Genomic DNA, 20948 nt, shown 5'->3' with positions numbered 1-20948 from the left:
GAAGGGTTGGAAAGGAAGATACTTATTTATTCAACTCCCAAGTCCCCTCCCTTGTCTAACCGGCTTCCTCCCTTATTTGCCTCCACACCCACCCTCCCCAAGACATACGAATTCGAAGAGCCCTTTCTTGTAAGCCAAACATTGGTGGAGGGACGTAAATACTCTCTTCTACCCTCATCTCGGATGAGAATTTGATTGCCTACGGGTTGAGTGCCCAGACTGTGGACCCCTTGGACCGGGTAATTGATGAGGTGGCTGGCTAGGGCTCTCAACCTGGTAATTCTTCTTCCCTTCTCCTTTATTTTTTTAGTCTTTACATTTAATGTTCACATAACCCTGCTATTCTCTTGTGCAGATAATCTCGAGATGCAAACAGCATTTGCCAGCGGCCCAGGAGAAGGAGATGGCAGCTAGCCGGGCAACTGCTGAAGAAAAGAGAAGGCAGGCCGTGGAGGAGGCAGTCCCGGATACCGAATCTACTCGAGAAAATACTTCGTCCGGGACCACGGAGGACACTGAAGATCATATTCCTCTCAGGCAGAGGAAGCGAAAGCCTGCAATGGAACCCGAGCTGATCGTCCTCAAGGATCTCCCCGAGGGTGGTCAAGGCACCTCCCGGTCCTCCTGTTCACCTCCCCCCCGCCAACAACCTACTGATGAACCCCACCAGGGGCCCTTTCAAGCTGATCAGCCTACCCGGGCTAATATCTTTTTTGAGGGGGCTACTGCAACCAGTGTTCATCTCCTCAAGCAGATGCTCATCCCTACTAAGGAAGCATTTTTGAAGAACTCCCTACCGGGTTCCCGGTTTCTGGAGTGCTTGAACCGGCTATTACAGGCTACTCAGATGATAGTGTCGGCCTTCGAGGAGGTGGCCGCAGTGGCCACTAAAAATGGCCAACAAGTCCAGGGCCAGCCAGGATCTCTCCAGGAAGATGCAAGAAGAGCTGGACCAAGTTACTAGGGCTCACGAGAAATAGACCGCCGGTCTCAAGGCCTCTCTTGAAATGTCCATCCAACAACTGTCCTCTGCCCAGACTGCCCGTGATGAAGTCTTGGTCCAAGAGGAGAAGTCTAAAATGGCGGAATTCCTTATTGGAATCCAGAATTCACTTCCTCGAAGACGAAGCCAGCGTACAACAACATCGAGCTGTTACTGCTGAGGAAAAGCAGAGGGCCCTGCAGCTGACTCAAGAGGAATGGTGGGCCCTTTTCCTCCACTCCTCGGAATTTCAAGCTGCTATTGAAGATAAGTCCTATAACTACTTCAAAGTCGGGTTTGAGAAGTGCCTAGGAGCAATTGGAGGAAGATGGTCTTATCCCGCCAGATAAGGAGGGCTTCTCGGACATTGATAAGGCCATCGATTCCCTTCCCAAGGACGATGCAGAAGGGAAAGAGAACCGCGAAGGCCCCTGAGGAAACCGAGGAACAACCTATCCCATAGAATAGAATTGTATTTTTCATTTCCGTGTAATTTGTATTTCTCGGCCTCCGGGCTCTTATCAATGAAAATTTCCAATTTCCTTCAACTGTTCTTTACAATAATATTTTGATAAGTATTCAAGAAACCCGGGTAATATAATTGCTAGATTGTATAAAATCAGAAATTTTACTATGTGTTGAGGAATAGGTAACTTCAAATAAATACCTGGGATCTTGATCCCTCGGGATTGAGACTGGTCGAGGTGTGGTGCCCTGAACCAGGGTGTAGTGCCCTGGGCTTTCTAAGAACCAAGGTACGGAGCCTTGGATCAGGGGAGCATGTCCCAGGACTTGGGAATGGTCGAGGTGTGATGCCCCGAGCCAGGGTATAGTGCCCTGGGCTTTTTAAGAACCAAGGTACGGAGCTTTGGGCCGGGGAGCATGTCCCGGGATTCGGGAATGGTCGAGGTGTGGTGCCCCGAGCCAGGGTGTAGTGCCCTGGGCTTTTTAAGAACCAAGGTACGGAGCCTTGGGCCGGAGAGCATGTCTCGGGACTTGGGAATGGTTGAGGTGTGGTGCCCCGAGCCAGGGTGCAGTGCACTGGGCTTTTTAAGAACAAAGGTACGGAGCCTTAGGCCGGGGAGCATGTTCCGGGACTAGGGAATGGTAGAGGTGTGGTGCCCCGAGCCAGGGTGTAGTGCCCTAGGCTTTTTAAGAACCAAGGTACGAAGCCTTGGGCCAGGGAGCATGTCCCTGGACTTTGGAATGGTCGTGGTGTGGTGCCCCGAGCCAGAGTGTAGTGTCCTGGGCTTTTTAAGAACCAAGGTATGGAACCTTGTGCCGGGGAGCATGTCCCGGGACTTGGGAATGGTCGAGGTGTGCTGTCCCGAGCCAAGGTGTAGTGACTTGGGCTTTTTAAGAACCAAGGTATGGAGCCTTGGGCCGAGGAACATGTCCCGGGACTTGGGAATGGTGGAGGTGTGGTGCCCCGAGTCAGGGTGTAGTGCCCTGGGCTTTTTAAGAATCAAGGTACGGAGCCTTGGGCCGGGGAGCATGTCCCAAGACTTGGGAATGGTCAAAGTGTGGTGCCCTGAGCCAGGGTATAGTGCCCTGGGCTTTTTAAGAACTAAGATACGAAGCTTTGGGCCGGTGAGCATGTCTCGGGATTTGGGAATGGTCGAAGTGTGGTGCCCCGAGCCAGGGTGTAGTGCCCTGGGCTTTTTAAGAAACAAGGTACGGAGCCTTGGGCCGGGGAGCATGTCCTGGGACTAGGGAATGGTCGAGGTGTGGTGCCCCGAGCCAGGGTGCAGTGCCCTAGGCTTTTTAAAAACCAAGGTACGAAGCCTTGGGCCGGGGAGCATGTCCCGGGACTTGGGAATGGTCGAGGTCTGGTGCCCCGAGCAAGGGTGTAGTGCCCTGGGCTTTTTAAAAACCAAGGTACGGAGCCTTGTGCCGGGGAGCATGTCCCGGGACTTGGGAATGGTCGAGGTCTGGTGCCCCGAGCAAGGGTGTAGTGCCCTGGGCTTTTTAAAAACCAAGGTACGGAGCCTTGTGCCAGGGAGCATGTCCCGGGACTTGGGAATGATCGAGGTGTGCTGTCCCGAGCCAAGGTGTAGTGCCCTGGGCTTTTTAAGAACCAAGGTATGGAGCCTTGAGCCGAGGAGCATGTCCCGGGACTTTGGAATGGTGGAGGTGTGGTGCCCCGAGCCAGGGTGTAGTGCCCTGGGCTTTTTAAGAATCTAGGTACAGAGCCTTGGGTCGGGGAGCATGTCCCAGGACTTGGGAATGGTCGAGGTGTGGTGACTCGAGCCAGGGTGTAGTGCCCTGGGCTTTTTAAGAACCAAGGTACGGAGCCTTGGGCCGGGGAGCATGTCCCGGGACTTGGGAATGGTCGAGGTGTGGTGCTCCGAGCCAGGGTGTAGTGCCCTGGGCTTATTAAATAACGGGGCTTTGTACCTCCTGGGTTAAGATATAAGAAACATAACAATTTTCTTTTGAGAAAACAAATCTTTCATTATATCTTCCATCAAATAATTACATATGTCAAGCATAATACTTCTTTGAATTAAATACATTCCAAGGTCTTTTGAGAGAATGTCCTTGAGCATCCTCTAGATAAAAGAATCCCGAGCTGACCCTTCGGGTTATTTTGTTAGGCCATTCCCACCGAGCTTCCAGCTTTCCAACATGCCCAGCTGAATTGACTTTCTTCTTGACTAAATCCCCTACTTGAAAGTCTCGGATTCGGACCTTTCTGTTATATGATTTCATAATCCGGCCCCGGTATACTTTGATTCGGATCAACGCTCGATCTCTCTTTTCTTCTACCAAGTCCAACTCCATGGCCCGGCTTTGATCATTGTTATCCGGGTAAGATTCTACCCAAGAAGAAGTTTGCCCTATTTCAACTGGAAGGACTGCTTCAGAACCGTATATCAAGTTGAAGGGAGTTTCTTGAGTAGGTGCCCGGGGAGTTGTTCTGTACGTCCAGAGAACACTGGGTAATTCTTCCACCCAGTCTTTTCCTTTGCCTTGTAGCCTGGTTTTCAGTGCTTGTACAATAATTCTATTCACAACTTCTGTTTGGCCATTAGCTTGAGGATAGGCAATAGAGGTGAAAGACTGAGTGATCTTCATTTCTCGGCATCAGGATGTAATTTATTTGACCTGAAACTTTCTTCAATTATCTGAGATCAATCTTCTGGGTACTCCGAAACCGGCATACAATGTTTTTCCACAGAAATTTCAAAACTTCTTGCTCAGTGATCTTGGCCAAGGGCTCAGCTGCTACCCACTTGGAAAAATAATCCACAGCCACCAGCAAAAATTCTTCTGAGCCCAGGCAATTGGGAAGGGACCCACAATATCCATACCCCGCTGATCAAAGGGGCAAGATGCCCAAATAGGATTCATAAGAGTGGCTGGAATATGTTGAAAATTTGAATGATGTTGACAACCCTCACAAGCCTGGACCACTCGAGCAGAATCTTGGCTAAGAGTTGGCCACCAGAACCCGGCAAGCATTGTCTTCCGGGCCAAAAATATTTCCTCCGAGATGCTCAGCACAACACCCTTCATGAATCTCTCGAAGGACATAATCCACTTCTCCCTCAGATAAGCATTTTAATAGTGGTCTCTGGAATGATCTCCTGTATAAGACATTATTTAAGAGAACAAACCTGGGAGCTTGTCTCTTAATCTTCTGAGCTCGGGCTTTGTCCTCGGGTAATTCATTGTTCACAATGAACTTTACTAGAGGCGTCATCCGAGAATTCTCAAGTGTTGATAATGCTTCTTTTTCAGTAGAAAGGACCAACCGGGAAACATGCAAGACTTCCCGGGTGCTGACTTCTGACAAAGAAGCAGTCATTTTTGCCAGAGCATCTGCCTCTCCATTCTCCTCCCGGGGTATTTGTTTAATACTCCAATCCACAAAAATTTTCGCCTGGGCTTGGATGAGCTGTAAATATTTGAGCATCCTGTCATCCTTAGCTTCATAAACGCCCTTTATCAGCTGAGTGATTAGCTGTAAATCAGAGTACAGAATAATCCGGGATGCTCCAATCTCCCGGGCAGCTCGGATCCAGCAAGGATAGCTTCATACTCGGCCTCATTATTAGTTACCCGGGAATCAATCCTTAGGGCCAATTTAATCTTTTCTCCCGATGGGGATACTATCACAACCCCTACTCCACACCCAGCAAGGTTAGATGCCCCCCATCCACAAAAACTCTCCACACCTCTTCTTCCTCGGATTGAACCATCTCGGATAAGAAATCTGATAAGGCTTGCGCTTTGATGGCAACCCGGGGCTTGTATTCAATGTCATACTCTCCCAACTCCACTGTCCACTTGATCATCCGCCCGGATACTTCTGAGTGAGTCATAATCCTGCCAAGATGACTATTGGTAAGAACAATGATTTGATGCGACAGAAAGTAAGGTCGCAGCTTCTGGGCGGTCATAATCAAGGCCAAAGGAATCTTCTCTATTTCACTATACCGAAGCTCGGGGCCTCTAAGAGCATGGCTGAAATAGTAGACAGGCTTTTGATCAGAGCCTTCTTCTTTTATCAGAACTGAGCTGATAGCATACTCCGTAGTAGATAGATAAACAAACAGTTTCTCCCCGGGCTCCGGCTTGACAAATACAGGAAGCTCCTCAAGGTGGATCTTCAAATCCTGGAAGGCCTGTTCACATTTCTCATCCCATCCGAATTGTTGAGCCTTCCTTAGGACCTGAAAGAAAAGATAACTCATGTGTGCTGACTGAGATATAAATCGAGAAAGGGAAGCAATCCTCCCGATCAGCTTCTGCACTTCTTTGACAAATCGGGGAGATGACATGCACAACACGGACTTGACTTTCTCCTGATTTACCTCAATCCCCCGGTCTGTCACTATGAAACCAAAAAACTTGCCACTCTTTACACCCAAAATGCATTTGGCAGGGTTGAGCTTGATTCCATAATGCCTCAGAGTGACAAAGGTTTCCTCCAAATCAGTGATGAAGTCCGCAACCTCTTTAGACTTGCCCAACGTGTCGTCTCCATACACCTCCACAATCTGGCCCAATTTCTTTTCAAAGACTTTGTTCATAAGACGCTGGTAAGTGGCCCCTGCATTCTTCAACCCGAAATGCATTACAACATAACAAAATGTACCTCTCGAGGTGATGAAGCTGGCTTTATCTTGATCACTCTTGGCCAGGGGGATTTGATGATACCCCTGGTAAGCATCCATGAAACTCTGCAGTTCAAAGCCCGGGGTGGAATCCACCAGTTGATGAATCCTGGGCAGGGGATAATGGTCTTTGGGGCAAGCTTTGTTGAGATCACGGAAATCCACGCACATCCACCACTTCTCGTTGGACTTAGGCACCAACACTACATTCGAGAGCCATGTAGGAAATTCAATTTCCCGAATATGGCCGGCCTTCAGCAGATCTCTCACCTGTTCATCAATAACTTTGTCCTTTTCCAGACCAAAGTGTCTTTTCTTCTGCTTCACCGGGTGAGATCTCGAGAGAATGTTTAAATGATGCTCAGATATCAGGGGCGAGATCCCTGTCAATTCCTGCTGGGACCAGGAAAAAGCATGAATATTAGTTTTTATACAATTAATCAAACTAACCCAGGTGGATGCACTGAGGTATCGAGCCACCCGAATTTGCTGGCCAGGTCCAATTTCTACAACCTCCTGCTCTTCTTCAGCCACAAAATGTACTTCCCCCTTCTCCACTACTCTCCCTCCTACTTCATCAACTTTGGCCTTCTTTCCCTCCCTCTTGGTTTTACTTTGATCAGCCCGAACTGCTTCCACATAGCATTTTCGAGAAGAAGGTTGATCTCCCCGGACTTCTCCTACCCGGGCTCCCACAGGAAACTTGATCTTTTGGTAGTAGGTGGATACCACGGCCCTCAGCTCATTCATGGCCGGCCTCCCCAGAATGATGTTATACGATGATGGGGAGTCCACCACAATGAAAGAGGTCATCAATGTCTTTTTAAGATTTTGGGAGCCCAAAGTTAGTGGCAAGACAATTTCTCCTTCCGGGTAAACCACATGGCCAGCAAAACCAAAGAGTGCAGTCTCCACAGCTTCTAAATGATAACCCTGCAAGTCCATCTGTATGAGGGATTCTTTAAAGATTACTTTCACAGAACTGTCCGAGTCAATAAAGTCTCTCATAACATCATAGTTGGCCACCCAGGCTTGGATGACTAGGGCATCATTGTGGGGCAGATTTACTCCCTTCAAATCCTCCGGGCGAAAACTGATTACCGCCTCATTCCTCCTCATCCCCTCTACTTCCATGCAATCCCTCCTACTCTTGGATTTCCTCGCCCGGTTAGAGTCACCATCAGTGGATCCTCCAGAAATCGTTTTGATTACCCCCATAGCCAGGGGTGAATTCTTCTTTCTCTCGGGCTCGGGTTCTCTCCTTCTCCCGAGCTCACTCCTCAAATTTCTCCTCACATCTCCTCCTCGGGCACTGGACTCTGGCTGTCGAGATGTCCATGGCGGCAATCTCGGTCTCTTGTTGGCTTGACTAGGTCCCGGGATGGAAGGTAAGGCATAGTCTCCCTTCAACGTTTTACAGTCCTTTGTGTTGTGATAACATACCTTGTGGAGAGTTCAAAACCCTCTCTTCTCAGGTCCGAGATAGCTGATAATCCGGGGCCAGATCTCTACTGCACTTCTGGACCTTCCTGTCCCGGGCAATCATTAGAGGCACATGGTGAGAAAATTGCCCTGGATTACCCTTCCTTTGTCTTTTCTCCTCGGGCTTAGACACCCGGTCCACTCTCTCCTTCCTTACAGCCTCCCTTTTCTGCTTCTGGGCTTCTTCCATGTTGATATATTTTTCTTCCCGGGATAATAAGTCATCGAAGTCCCCTGGCACTTTCTTGGTCAACTACTTAAAAAATTCACCCTTCCTCAAACCTTGGGCGAATGCTGTAGTCTTCGTTTCGGTGGCACAAGTGGGAACATCCAAAGACACTCTGCTAAATCTTCTGATTTAAGCTCTTAGAATCTCCCCCGAGCTTTTTTTGACTTCAAAAAGAATAAAAGCAGTCTTTTTGTACTTCTTGCTGCTGCTGAAATAGTGTGAAAACACCTTCTGAAAGTCCTTGAATGAATTAATACTTTGAGGGGCTAACCCCTCAAACCATCTCTAAGCAGAATCCACCAATGTTGTGAGGAAAACCTTACACTTGATTCGAACAGTGTAACATTGTAACATGGCCATATTCTCGAACCTGGCCAGGTGTTCCTCGGGGTTCGCATTGCCATCGTAATCTTTCACTTGGGCAGATTTGAAGTTCCCGGGAAGAGGTTCTCGAACAATGATATCAGCAAAAGGGCATCATTTGGTGACTGCCTAGGAAGTGCCCCGGGTTTCCAACTGTCCTTCCAAGACCTTCATTTTTTGTCTTAATTCCAACAATTCTTCTGCCACAGTAGGAGATTTGGACCTGGTGCTAGACTCATCGTCTTCTCTTCTCATCTCATCCTCCTCCCTCAACTCCTGATGCTTCTGCTCATTCTCCTGTCTCCCCCAGGTGGGGTAACTTGATGAGAAGCATCTTTCCTGGTCATGTCTTGTTTTACTGCCTCGGATACAATTCTGGCCAATTCCACTAGGGACGTGGTAATAAGATTGGGTCCGGTGGTATGAACACCACCTTGTCCCGAATTCTGTGTACCATCTCCAGGGACCGAGAATTGTCCTGGTTAGTTCTTCTTGTTCGAGCCATATCAACGCCTTAATCTCAAGTTTCCCACAGACGGCGCCAATGATGTGATCTCGCTGAAATGGATGAGATGGGTAAGAAGCTCCAACGGATCGAATCAGTAATTTTTAGTGTAGGAATTTGAGTGAAGGTAATGGCTTGGATTAACACCTGCAAACAAGAAAGTATCTCGTGAATGGGCGCCGGAGGAGTGTCCGGCGTAGCCATTCCGATGCTTAAGTCAGCAGGTTGAAAATGAACACAAGCAAATATATGAGAGAGTATATGTGAGTTCTTGAGAGTTCAAAGATTCAAAATCCTTAAATGAGAAGTATACCTGCTATTTATAATAGAAAATTCGGTAGGTACCTCGATTCCAGTGCCATCTACTAAGTATGGCAAGTCGGATGCCCATACTATAGCTTCTGATGACTTCTAAAATACTCCAAGTCCAAGTTTCTCTGACAGATTAGACTTCCTGTATCAATCGCACTCAAGTGTGGTGCAATTCTCGAGATGGCCCGGGTGGTAAGGTACCCGGGTATTTGTCTGAGGACCAGGGCTTTTAGGTTATTACTAGGGCAGAGAAGAAGTGCCGGGTCTTGAGGAAAGTGCCCGGCATATTGGCTCTGATATGGGCTATCCAAGAAATAAGCCGGGTTAATGAGGACCCGGATCCTTATGGGGGTATCAGTAGAGTTTATATTGGAGTAACTCTCTAGCATTTTTGATAGAATTTGTAAAAAACATGGAATAATTTTTAGGAAACAAAAAACGTTTTTAGCTTTGCTATTGTAAGCCAAAAAAAATTAAAAAAAATATGATCTGCATATAAATGGAAGAAATAAAAGAAAAGGGAGCAGGTTCCCAAATTCAAGTTCCAAACCTTTTGTACTTCTATAATTTCTCTATGTGAATTTCTCTTCTTCAGGCGCTAACCTGCAGGTGGATCTGATCTATTGAAGCGGTACTCTAATATTGGCACTCTCGTTGAGTATTTTTTCACTCAATTAACAGTGTGATATAGCTGGTGAATTTTCAAATCATTGAAGCGATGTTGGAAGGCACACAGTTTGCTAGATTAAAGGAAACTATTTCCAAACTTATCACTCTCCAAGAATCTCAAGCGATTTAATTGAAAAGTGACATACGAGCATTTATACCGTCAATACTTTACTCGGTGAGCTTACGGTTGGCTTAAAAACCCTTTATGCGAAGGTGGAGCAGCAAATTAGGCGCAACATCCCATCGGTTGGACCGAGTTCACTGCCACCACCACCGTTGGTGAATAGATCGAGTAGGTTACAGAGCTCCGAGCTTCTGTCGGTGCATAGACGATGATAATTGATTTTCTGAGATTTTCAGGTGATCATCCTGTTAGAGTAGATGCCCTGCAAGCCAACTGTTGGCTAGGGATTTTATTGACTCAGTTGTAATAAACAATCTTTATTTTAATATAATTCATTATTTCATGGTTTGTTATTTTTTATCTGTATACCCATGTTATCAAACATAGATAAAGACCTTGATTATACTTTAATACAAATGAATCGTAATTCGATGTTGAAACTCATTTGTAAACAATGTATGATCTAAATTTGTTCCTAGTCGATTCAGCCGCCTAAAACATGGATAAAGGTCGTTTGAGCTCCAGACTAGCATCTGTTATGTTGTGTACAGCGTTTCTTGGTAAAGGCATAGAGATGTCCAATCATATAGATGGGTAGTCATATGATGATTATACCGAACAACCCTCCCTCGGACTTTTCAAGTGGTTATAATTCATTGAGAGAATAAGTCCGTGGTTATGATTGTACACCATTAGTCCTTACGACACGGGACAACACTGATGCTCTATATGCTAGGGCTGTGCTTTGACTCGTTTACCGGCTCCAGGAGAGTCATCAGGTGGCGAGGTTGGGTACAGTTGCGACACATATAAGGAGCCAGTGCATTGTAGTCGAGGATTCACCGCTCATCTACTGGTGTGGATATCCTATGTGATCTGATGAAATAATAGTGCGTGGAATCTTTGGCCAGAGTATGAGATGTACATTGGAGAAGGAGTTCTCCAAAGGTACATGCGATGCCATTATTTATATTTATCACATAGTTGTCGAATTATTATGCAACCCTCGATGAACCAATGGTTGCAGATTCGATCGGGATATATGAGATGAAGGGACCGTACTGTACGCTAATCATAATCGACTGGTTCTTGCAGGCACTATCAGTGATACCTAGGGAATCATGAGGCGATGCTACTAGACGCTCTTATCATGGTTCGATGGGTTTAATCAGAAATATGATTTCTGAAATTCTTATGATCAATCGTTGATACATAGAATGGGGCAAATAAGGTAAGCTCGAATAATGGATTATGTCCTGAATCACAAGGAGTTGTGAACCCACGGCTAGCTGTATCCCTGAACCATTGAGGGTCGCACAAGCACTGGATCATTTGTTCCCGTTGAGAGAATAAATTCGACGGAGTTGAATTTATATTATGATATAGTAAATTCAAGGAGTTGAATTTATGATAATTAAATTTTGAGAAAATAAATTCAAGAAGTTGAATTTGTAAGATAGTAAATTCAAGAAGTTGAATTTAGTGAAATTTGAAGAGAATAAATTCAAAGGAGTTGAATTTATAAAATTTGATGATTTAGTTTATTAAGCTCAAAATTTGAGTTTATTAAATATTAAATTTTGGAGGTGATAAATTCAAAGAGTTAAATTTATAATTTAAATATTAAATTCAAATATTGAATTTATAAGGTAGTAAATTAAATGGAATGGGTATATATGTATAATGGGCTTGTAGGAGCACAAGACTAACATATATATTATTAAAGTTCTTACTTGGACTTTAAAAGATTAATTAATTAATTAAACTAGTTGGACTAGAATAATTAATAATTAATTAATTAAGCCCATTAAGTATTTAATTTATTAATGGGCCATAAGCTTATATATATGTGTATTAGGGTTAAGGTTAAACACAATTCATTCACAATTTTTGAAAAAACCCTAGCCTCCACTCTCTTGTGTTTTTCGAAAATTCCTCTCTTTCCTCTCTCAAAATTTCGGCACTCTCTTTTGAAAGGAGATTGAGCCGTCTCTCAAACTTTGATCTCCAACGAAAAACATCTTCTAAATTTCTAGTGCAATTTAGAAGAGGAATAAATCTTCTAGTTGTGGATCTAATTTGAAGATTGAAGGAATGAGTTTTGAAGATCGTTCGTAGGGATTCATCAAGAGCTATATCCGCCTATATCGGATTAGTTGGAGCCAAGTGATTTAATTTACTTAAAGTATAATTACAACAACCTTTGAATGTTTAATCATAAAACCATACGAGTGTTCAAACAAACATATTTTGATTGTCAAAATAAATAAAAGTTTTAAAACTTCCGCAGCATTTTGGGCACGAGAAAACCGAGATCTAACACATCCATCGGCATGGGTAGCTCACATTCATAGGTACTTTGATTATTATAGAACACCAGAATCTAAACATTTAATTGTCACATAATTTCATTTAGATGTTGATACTTTGGATTGGTTCGATTGGATGAATCATTAATTGATTTCTGGTTGGACTAAGTTTTTAGTGCTATTATAAAACGATTAAGAACATCGGAGTATGAAGATCATTTTGGAAAATTGAGTAAACTCACACAATCACGCTCTCTGGCTGAGTATCAACATAAGTTTGAACAATTGGCCAATAATATTTTGGATGTGCCCGAACATGTGCTTATTAGTTTTATTGTATCCAGATTACGACCAGAAATTCGCAAAAAAATGTAAGTTTATAGGCCACGATTACTAATTCAAGCCAATGATTTTGCAAAGTTGTACAAGGATAAATTTCTGGATAGTGTTGGCATGTCAGTTAATTGGGGAGACAAATCAGCTGCTTCTAAACAATCCTTTACAAAGGCTCATCTTACTCGACCTCCTTTACTTCCTAATCCACCGGGCCCTAAGAAATCTTATCCGATGAAGCACCTCACTCGAGCAAAAATGTGGGCACGACGGGAGAAATGATTGTGCTATAATCGTGACGAATTTTTTTTTTCCAGTCATAAATGTAAGGCGCAATTTTTTTTATGCATTGTTCCTGAGGATGAAGCGGCAGAGGAAGTTGGTGGGGGATGAATGATCATTTTTATCGCCAGGGAGTGTGGGTATACAAGAATGTCCAAAAATTAGTTTGCAGGCATTAGCAAGGCATCTTTGTCCTCGTACATTATGACTGAAGGCCTTAATAAAGGGTGTGCAAGTGCAAACTCTGATTGTTGGGGAGAGCACTCATAATTTCATCCTGGAGCATCTTGCTAGATTTTTGAAGCTTGCAATTATTCCTTCCCCTAATTTTTGGTTATGATAGGCAATGGTCACACTACGACATGCCAAGGGTATTGTCCGAAGCTGACAATAGAATTGAACACCGAATCATTTGAGATTGATCTCTATGTTATCTAAGTGCTAGGGCTGAGGTCGTTTTTGGGGTGCAATGGCTCTAAAGATTGGGAAAATTTGCTATGGAATATAAACAACTTTATATGGAATATATGTACAATGGGAAGTTAGTTAAACTACGTGGGCAACCATTGGTACAAGTGGAAGAGCTGAATTCACTTCAAAGTCGGCGTTTGTCAGATACGGAGTATGGAGGGAAACGCTGGATGTTTCCAGCTATTTTCCTTGACTGCTAATTTTCACAATAAAGATAAGGTGCATTCAAATTCATGGCCTTTGGCAGCTCTCCTTGAACTGTATCAGGATATGTTCATGGAACCAAGTTCCATTCTACCTCGTCGCTCCATCAACCATTCCATCTATTATCTTCCAAACACCAAGTCAATAAACTTTAAGCCTCACCATTATGGTCATTTCCAGAAATCTGAAATTGAAAGGCTGGTAACAAAAATGCTTAACAGTGGAATCATTCAACATAGCCACAGCCTTTTTTCGTCCCCAGTTTTTCTCGTAAAAAAAAGATGGGACTTGGCGTTTTTGTGTCGATTATCGAGCTCTCAACCATGTTACTATTAAAGACCCACTATTGATTGAACTTCTGGATGAATAGCATGGTGCCACCATCTTTTATAAACTAGACTTGAGAGCAGGTTACCATCAAATTCGTGTGAATTCTAATGGCATCACTAAAACTACGTTCTGCATTCTGTACTCACGAGGGTCACTATGAGTTTCTAGTGATTCCTTTTGGTCTTACAAATGCACCCACCCAATACATTCAAGCTTCAATGAACCTTATTTTTAAACCATTTCTGTACAAATTTTTCATCATGTTCTTTGATGACAACTTGGTTTATAGCCGATCATGTGATGATCATGTTTCAAACTTGCAACAGATTCTGCAGTGCCTTCGAGAAAATTAATTTATTGCTAAAAAGTTCAAGTGTTCTTTTGCACAACCTTTCATTGATTACCTTGGACACATAGTTTCTGCTCAGGGAGTGCAACCCGATCCTGAAAAATCGAAGCCATTATGTCGTGGGCCATACTTAAGAATTTGATAGCCTTAAGGAGTTTTTTGGGTTCGTCAGGTTTCTATCGAATGTTTTTGAGCGGTTATGCCTCCATTGCGCATGCCCTCACTGAACTCCTAAAAAAGGTAGCTTTTGTTGGTCATCTACAGCCCAAGCTTCTTTCGATTACCTTAAACATGCACTAAGCCATACACCTTGTTGGGAAATTACAAATTTCGGAGTTTGACAAAACAATTAGTAACAGAACTAATGTAACGTCTAAAAGCCAAACCACGTAAACCACATGCATGGAAATGCTTTAAATTTCTTAATTGTTTTATTTAATGGATTTTAAATGCTTGCATGATGCATACTAGATGATTAAGGGTCTAATTGCATTATTTTGTGAAAACTGTAGATTTTACCCGAATATTCTATAAGAGGCTGGGAAAGGAGATCGGGGACGACCAAGATAAAATAAATATTTTTCAATAAGTATTTTCAAGGCTTATTAATATGATTAAATATGATTAAATATTTCTAAAAATGGTAGAATTCAAATTATTTTACGAGACGAGCTTGATTCTATTCGAAAAGCCGATTTTGGGAAAACGAGAGATTTTTAAAAGGACTTAAATTATTATATTTTGAAAACTAATTTTTATAAACTTTTATTTTTCAATTAAATAGGTGTTATTGGGGCTAAATTACCTAATATTAATATGCCTAATTGCTCCTAAATTCAAAGGCCCAAAACCTAAGCCCATTAACATGAAAATTAAATCTATAAAAAAGAAATCCTAAGTCTTTTTGAAGCACATAGCAGCCGTCCACTTCACACACGACACACACATAATTTTCAAAAATTTGGAGAGGAAGAAACAAGTATTCTTCGTCGCCCGTTCGTCCTTCTTCGTGCACCACACCAATTATCGTATATTCGAGTGTTCTAAACAGCAAAGGCACACTTCTAAACTCTTTTGACGCACAATTCAAATCATATTCTGCATGTTTTTATGTATTTTTGCATGAAAAATATTTGAGTTCAAATTGCTTAACATTTCGACGATTATTTTCAAAGTAGTGAATATTTTACGCTTGTGTGAAACACTTTATGATTCCTAAGGATATGCTGCCATTATAAGATGTTTAAGGAATGTAAAAACGGTCGTCTAAGGGTGGAACTGAGGCTGGAACGTGCATGGGTTAAGAAGAAATGAGCCTAGGGTTTTCTATGGGAGGAACATGCGAATATGGGCTCGGCTTGGTGCATGGTAGCGTGTGGCTTTGTCAGGGCCTGTACGTGGCTGAGTCTAGAGGCTAGGAGGAGTCCACGAGTGGTTGGACTCGGTGGCGAGAGGGAATGAGGAGTCCACAAGCGCTAGGACTCAAAACCATGAGCGTGCGGCTGGGGTATTTCAGGAGAGGGTGCTGCTCGGTTGGGGGTTGTCTAGGCTGGTCCAGTAGGGTCTAGGGAAGAAGGCTAGAAGTCGTAGCAGGGTATGGTGCATCCATGGTCCATGGTGGCTTGATTTGGATGAGGGCCAGGACTTGAATGATAGGAGAGGAACTCACACGGCTGGCTACTGGAACTGGGCTAGGTGCATGGGTCCAGGGCGAGTTCAGGAGGGCCCAAAAGGGTCAAGTTTAGGTTTGGTCCACAGTGGCTCGAGGGTGGCTCGGGTTTAGGGGAAGCCGTGGCTTGTTTTAGGTATTAGGGTTCGGTTTCGAGCCTAGGAGAAGAAGTGGTTCAAACCATGGTCCATGGGGGTCGATTCATGGTTCACGAGGGTAGTTTAAGTATAAAAAGTTTATGTTTAAAGTTTGGGAAGAAAATATTAAACATGAGATTAATTCGTAATTAAAACGCTTTACGGTTTAGTAAAAAAGGAATTAAATCAAAAAGCTCGAGTTTACGTTAAAAATATTAAAAGTAAAATTTAAACTTAAATAATTATTTGGGATAATCTCGAGTCAATAAAAGTGAGAAAAATTCAAAATCGATAATTTTAGGGTCCAAGAGCAAAACGATCATTTTACACCTAGGTAGTACAAAAATGGTTGGCAGTGTCACAAGGGATTATAACGCATGTTAAATGATATTTATATATCGTTTATGATGAAAATATGAGATTTTATGATTTATGGTAAAGCTGTACAATTTTACTGTTAAAATGCTATTTTTCAAATGTGGAAAGGACACAATATTTTATGATTAAAAAGAAAATAAAAAATATTTTGAAGAATGTGAATTGATTGTGATAAAGGATATGATATATGATTTTTGGTAATATTGTGAGGGAAAAAGCCCCAGTGAGAGGCCGTTTACGGGAGAAGGCCCCAGAGGGAGCCCAACAATCGTATTTCCATTTCATGTCGGTGCCTAGTCCCCGTCCCCATGTGCAATGATGTTCTAAGACTGGTCAATCGACCAGAGGATAAAAGCTAGTCACTTTCAAGGATCAAAATTCAACCAAAATGATAAATGATTGAAAGCTTTAAGATTTGACGATTTATGATTTATTTATGCTTACAAGTTTATTTTAATAAAAGTATGATTTAATGCATGTGCTTGTATATGTATTATTTGTTACTCCTGTTTAGAACGTGCTGAGTCATTAGACTCGCTAGGTTTGAATGCTGCAGGTGATGATGTTATTGAGGGAGGCGCTGATGCTTGAGTAGATCGAGTCCGACAGTACACTCCCGGGGGACTTTATTTTCTGCATTAGCTTAACAGATAAATGTTTAAAGATTTTGTTAACGATTTAATTAGAGATTTTTATACTTTAATTTGAAGTTAGTTTTGATCATGTTAAAAGATGAAGTTGGATTTTTGTTAATTGACATTTTAGATATTTTATGCACTTGAGATTTTAAATGTTAATTAAGTTTTTGGTTATGGAAATTTTGAGTTAATTTAAATATGATTTTTGAATTTTATAAATTAAAATAAAATTTTAGTAGGATTTTAAATTTAAAAAGTAGTGGACGTTTCAGTTAGTATCAGAGCGAAGGATCCCCAAAGGATTGTGTTGTTGCCGCTCAGAGAAGCTCAGAAGTAACACCTCAAGTCTGTGAGTTTTTACTGCTTTAGATTTTAGATGCTTAATTTTTAAATGCTTTCATGGTGCATAATATAGAGGTTAGGTGCATGATATTTTTAAATATTAAGCGCATGTTAGTTACGTGGTATGGACGATTTGTACAGAGATGTCTCCTAGACGAGTTCTTCGTAGGGATAGTGAGGATAGATATGAGGAGGAGAATCTACATCCTTTACCTAGTGAGGATGCTAGTGCCCGTGTACTAGCCGGTATGGCTCGTTTACTAGAGCAGCACAGTGGGAAATGGTGCGAAGGTCCGGCGGAAGCTGTCTACGAGCAATTTATGAGGATGGATCCCGTGGATTTCTCTGGCACTACTGATCCATTCGTGGCTGAGGGATGAATTAGATCTTTAGAGGTGATCTTTCGATATATGGACATGGCGGACGCCGACCGAGTTCATTGTACCATCTACCTGCTGAAAGGCGACGCTTCCTTATGGTGGGAGGGAGCGGAGCGAGGGGTGAAACTAGCGACACTGACTTGGAAGGATTTCAAGAGGATATTCTATGATAAATATTTCACTACCGATGTTCTTTCAAGGTTGAAGAGAGAGTTTATGAGTCTCCGTCAGGGGGACTTGACTGTTGCTGAGTTTGTGCAGAAGTTTTATATGGGCTGTCATTTTGTGCCCTTGATTTCTAATGATGATGTAGAGAACTTACGAAATTTCTTGGATGGTTTGAGGCCGAAGATTCGTCAAGATGTGATGCTCACTTATCCTATTTACTATACTACTGCCGTTGCAAAAGCATTTTGAACCGAGCAATCACTTAAGGATATTGATTGGGAGATGCAGCGTAAGAGGAATCGCGCCCAGCAAGCTAGTCAGCATAATAATAAACCATTCACGGGACCACCTAAGCGACTGGGACAGCCAAAACTACCTAAAAAAAATGTTCCGAAGACTACTGAGAATCCGCTTTGCAAGGAGCGTGATCGCCATCACTATGGCAAGTGTAATGTCCCGAAAATTTGAAGGTCCACGTGAACCACATGCATGCAAGTTATCAAATTTTTTATGTATATTAATTAATTTGTTTTAATTGCATGTAATAAATATGGTTGGCATGTTTACATGTTTAAAAAATGGTTTTCAACTAGAATGCATAAAACTGTGTTTTAAAGGTTATTCGAGAAAAGCTATATTAAGTAAAATTATTTTTACTGTTGCATGCGATTGTATATGTATTACTTGTTATCATGGTTAAAGTTTGCTGAGTCAATAAACTCACTAGGTGTGATCGATGCAGGTGAGCATGATATTGTTGTTACTGGAGGCCTTGATGGTTGATCTTGCTGGATTGAATGTGCGCACAACCCGAGGACCAACGCTAGTTTTCCGCAATTAATGTGACGGACCGAACTATTTAATACTTAAAATTTGCGGAAAAATTAAAAATTTTCTTAAATATAAACATCCATACGGTCGTCATCTCATCAATCATAAAAATATCTTTGAAATCATCCATCACCAAATAAATTTGCTAACAAAATACTTGCTCAAACCTCTCTCATCACAACATAAAATCAGAGTATTTTAAACTTGCATAAAAATATTAAAATAACGTGAGCGGTCCTCGGGTCTAGCCTCCCGCTCAGTCCAAGCCTGCTCCTTGGTCCCCACCTCCTGTCTCCTCATAGACATCCTCACCTGCATCGATCAAGTCTAGTGAGTCTAAAGACTCAACACGTATAAACTGAGAATAGCAAGTAATACATAATAAAATCGCATGCAACTTTAAAATAGAACATACATACTTGAAGCTTGGAATTGAAATGAGCTTGAACTTGCATACATACATAGATGTGCCATATCTTAAAAGCTTTCATAAACATGCTTGCATACTTGATCATACTTGAACAAACATGACTTCGTTTTGCGTAGAGGATGTTTTAAAGCAAGTGACCCATACATAATAAACGCCTGATCAGACAAACCACAGTACTGGGCTGACAGGGAAGTATCCACTGCCACATACATGAGATCCCCGTTCATAATTTAACGGGCTGGTTGGTCCCCGTTCATAATTTAACGCTTTCCAACCACGATTGAACCCGTTCATAATTTAACGGGGTGGAGAGGTCCTCGTCCACGTTCACCGACTTCCAAACCCATTCAATTTAATCACAAGACATTTAGCATACCTAAAAAACTTAAAATATTTCCTTGCACGTCAACATACTTACTTGGCGTTGAGGGATTCGTTGGACTTCGACCGGGGTCGTTGCTGCAACATACTACGTGAATTCATAAACTTAACTTGCATAACTTAGACGTAAATATCATACTTAGTTACTAGCTCAATCAATTCCTTAGGAAGTTCTAAAATTCCGACGACTCGACTTTGTAAATCATTGTACTAAACCTTGACCTCAAACCTCAAAGCATACTATTAATTTTCCCAAAATATGAAGGACACAGACCCCGTGCCTGCCTCCGTGTATGGGTCCGTGTAGGTTCGGGTGAGAAGAACTCGAAAGGAGGGGTGGACACGGACCCCGTGTCAGGGTCCGTCTGAAGGTCCGTCTAGACTCTGTAAAAAGACACCGAAGGGAAACAAAGGACGGACCCCGTGTCAGGGTCCGGGTAGACATCCGTGTAGGCACTGGAAAAATACCCTAAGTGAAACACAAAGGCACGGACCCCGTGCTCTCATCCGTGTAGGGGTCCGTGTAGCTACTGTGAACGCATACCTACGAGAATTCAAGTGCTTGTGGCTTCCTCTTCCTATTTTGATCACCCAACCGTGACTCGACACCTCGAGACCCGTCCTAGAGCGTCAGACATTGTACCAAACCCAAGTAAGCCATTATAATTGTTCCCAAGTGTGACAATCCACAACTAATGACACAACTCGAAGTTCGGCACCATTTTCCTCCTCGACTCTTGATTCCACTTGGTGCCTAACGACACGAAAAGAGACACCAAAAATCATCCCAATATCGAACTAAACATACCTAGACTGCAGCAACGATCACCCGTCGATTCCCAACGAAGCCTGCAACAATTAAACTTCAAGAACACAATTTACGTAAAAGTCGCAGTTTGAGCAGTCCCACGAAAAATGCTATAACTCACTCAATTTTTGTCCAAAAATTTCGAATCATATATCAAATCGAAGGTATCAAAAAGCTCTACAGTTTTTGTACGTTGAAAGTTTTCTCAAAATCCCGACCGAAAATTCGCAGATTTAAGAAGAACAGTAAAAACATGATTTAGATCTAAAAATTTTCCTTCAAAATCGATCCAATCAATTATCCGCTCAAACTATGAATATCATACATGGATTTTATGCATAAAATAACGCAACGCATAATATGACATGATCGACGCAGCATAAGAGAGATTATATGTGCCTTATGATATCAAACGTTACCGAAACGGCGTCACCGAAGCGGAGATAGAAGCGATGTTGATCCGGGACGATTGTGGCGCTAAAATTCTTGAAGGGAACACACGAAAATTCGCTGAAAATTAATGGAGAAGGGGGCGGCTGCTTATACTCAAGGAACCCTAGTATTTTCTCTCAAAACAATTCTGAAAAATATAAAACATGTGTGTGTGTTGTCTGTTTTACGTGTCTAGTGTGTGTTAGTGGTGTGTGTGCGTGCGTTAGGTAATTAAGGGGAGATAATTATGCTTAATTCAATATTTAACATGCTAATTTAAAAATGCT

General features: G+C 42.5%; 1 protein-coding gene across 1 annotated transcript; it reads right to left on the bottom strand.

Annotated features, from left to right (window-relative positions):
- Positions 1-4415: 4415 nt before the first annotated feature.
- LOC142523882 (uncharacterized) lies at positions 4416-7777 on the bottom strand. Its single transcript, XM_075627614.1, has 3 exons — positions 7631-7777; positions 5164-7509; positions 4416-4949 (listed from the first exon to the last, which is right to left on the bottom strand). The coding sequence occupies exons 1-3, from the start codon at positions 7775-7777 to the stop codon at positions 4416-4418; spliced, it is 3027 nt and encodes a 1008-aa protein (XP_075483729.1).
- Between the last annotated feature and the right edge of the window lie 13171 nt (positions 7778-20948).

Source organism: Primulina tabacum, chromosome 14 (assembly GCF_025594145.1).
Source record: "Primulina tabacum isolate GXHZ01 chromosome 14, ASM2559414v2, whole genome shotgun sequence".
Classification (NCBI taxonomy): domain Eukaryota; kingdom Viridiplantae; phylum Streptophyta; class Magnoliopsida; order Lamiales; family Gesneriaceae; genus Primulina; species Primulina tabacum.
Note: the sequence above shows the minus strand (reverse complement) of the source record. Positions and strands in the feature narration are given on the sequence as shown.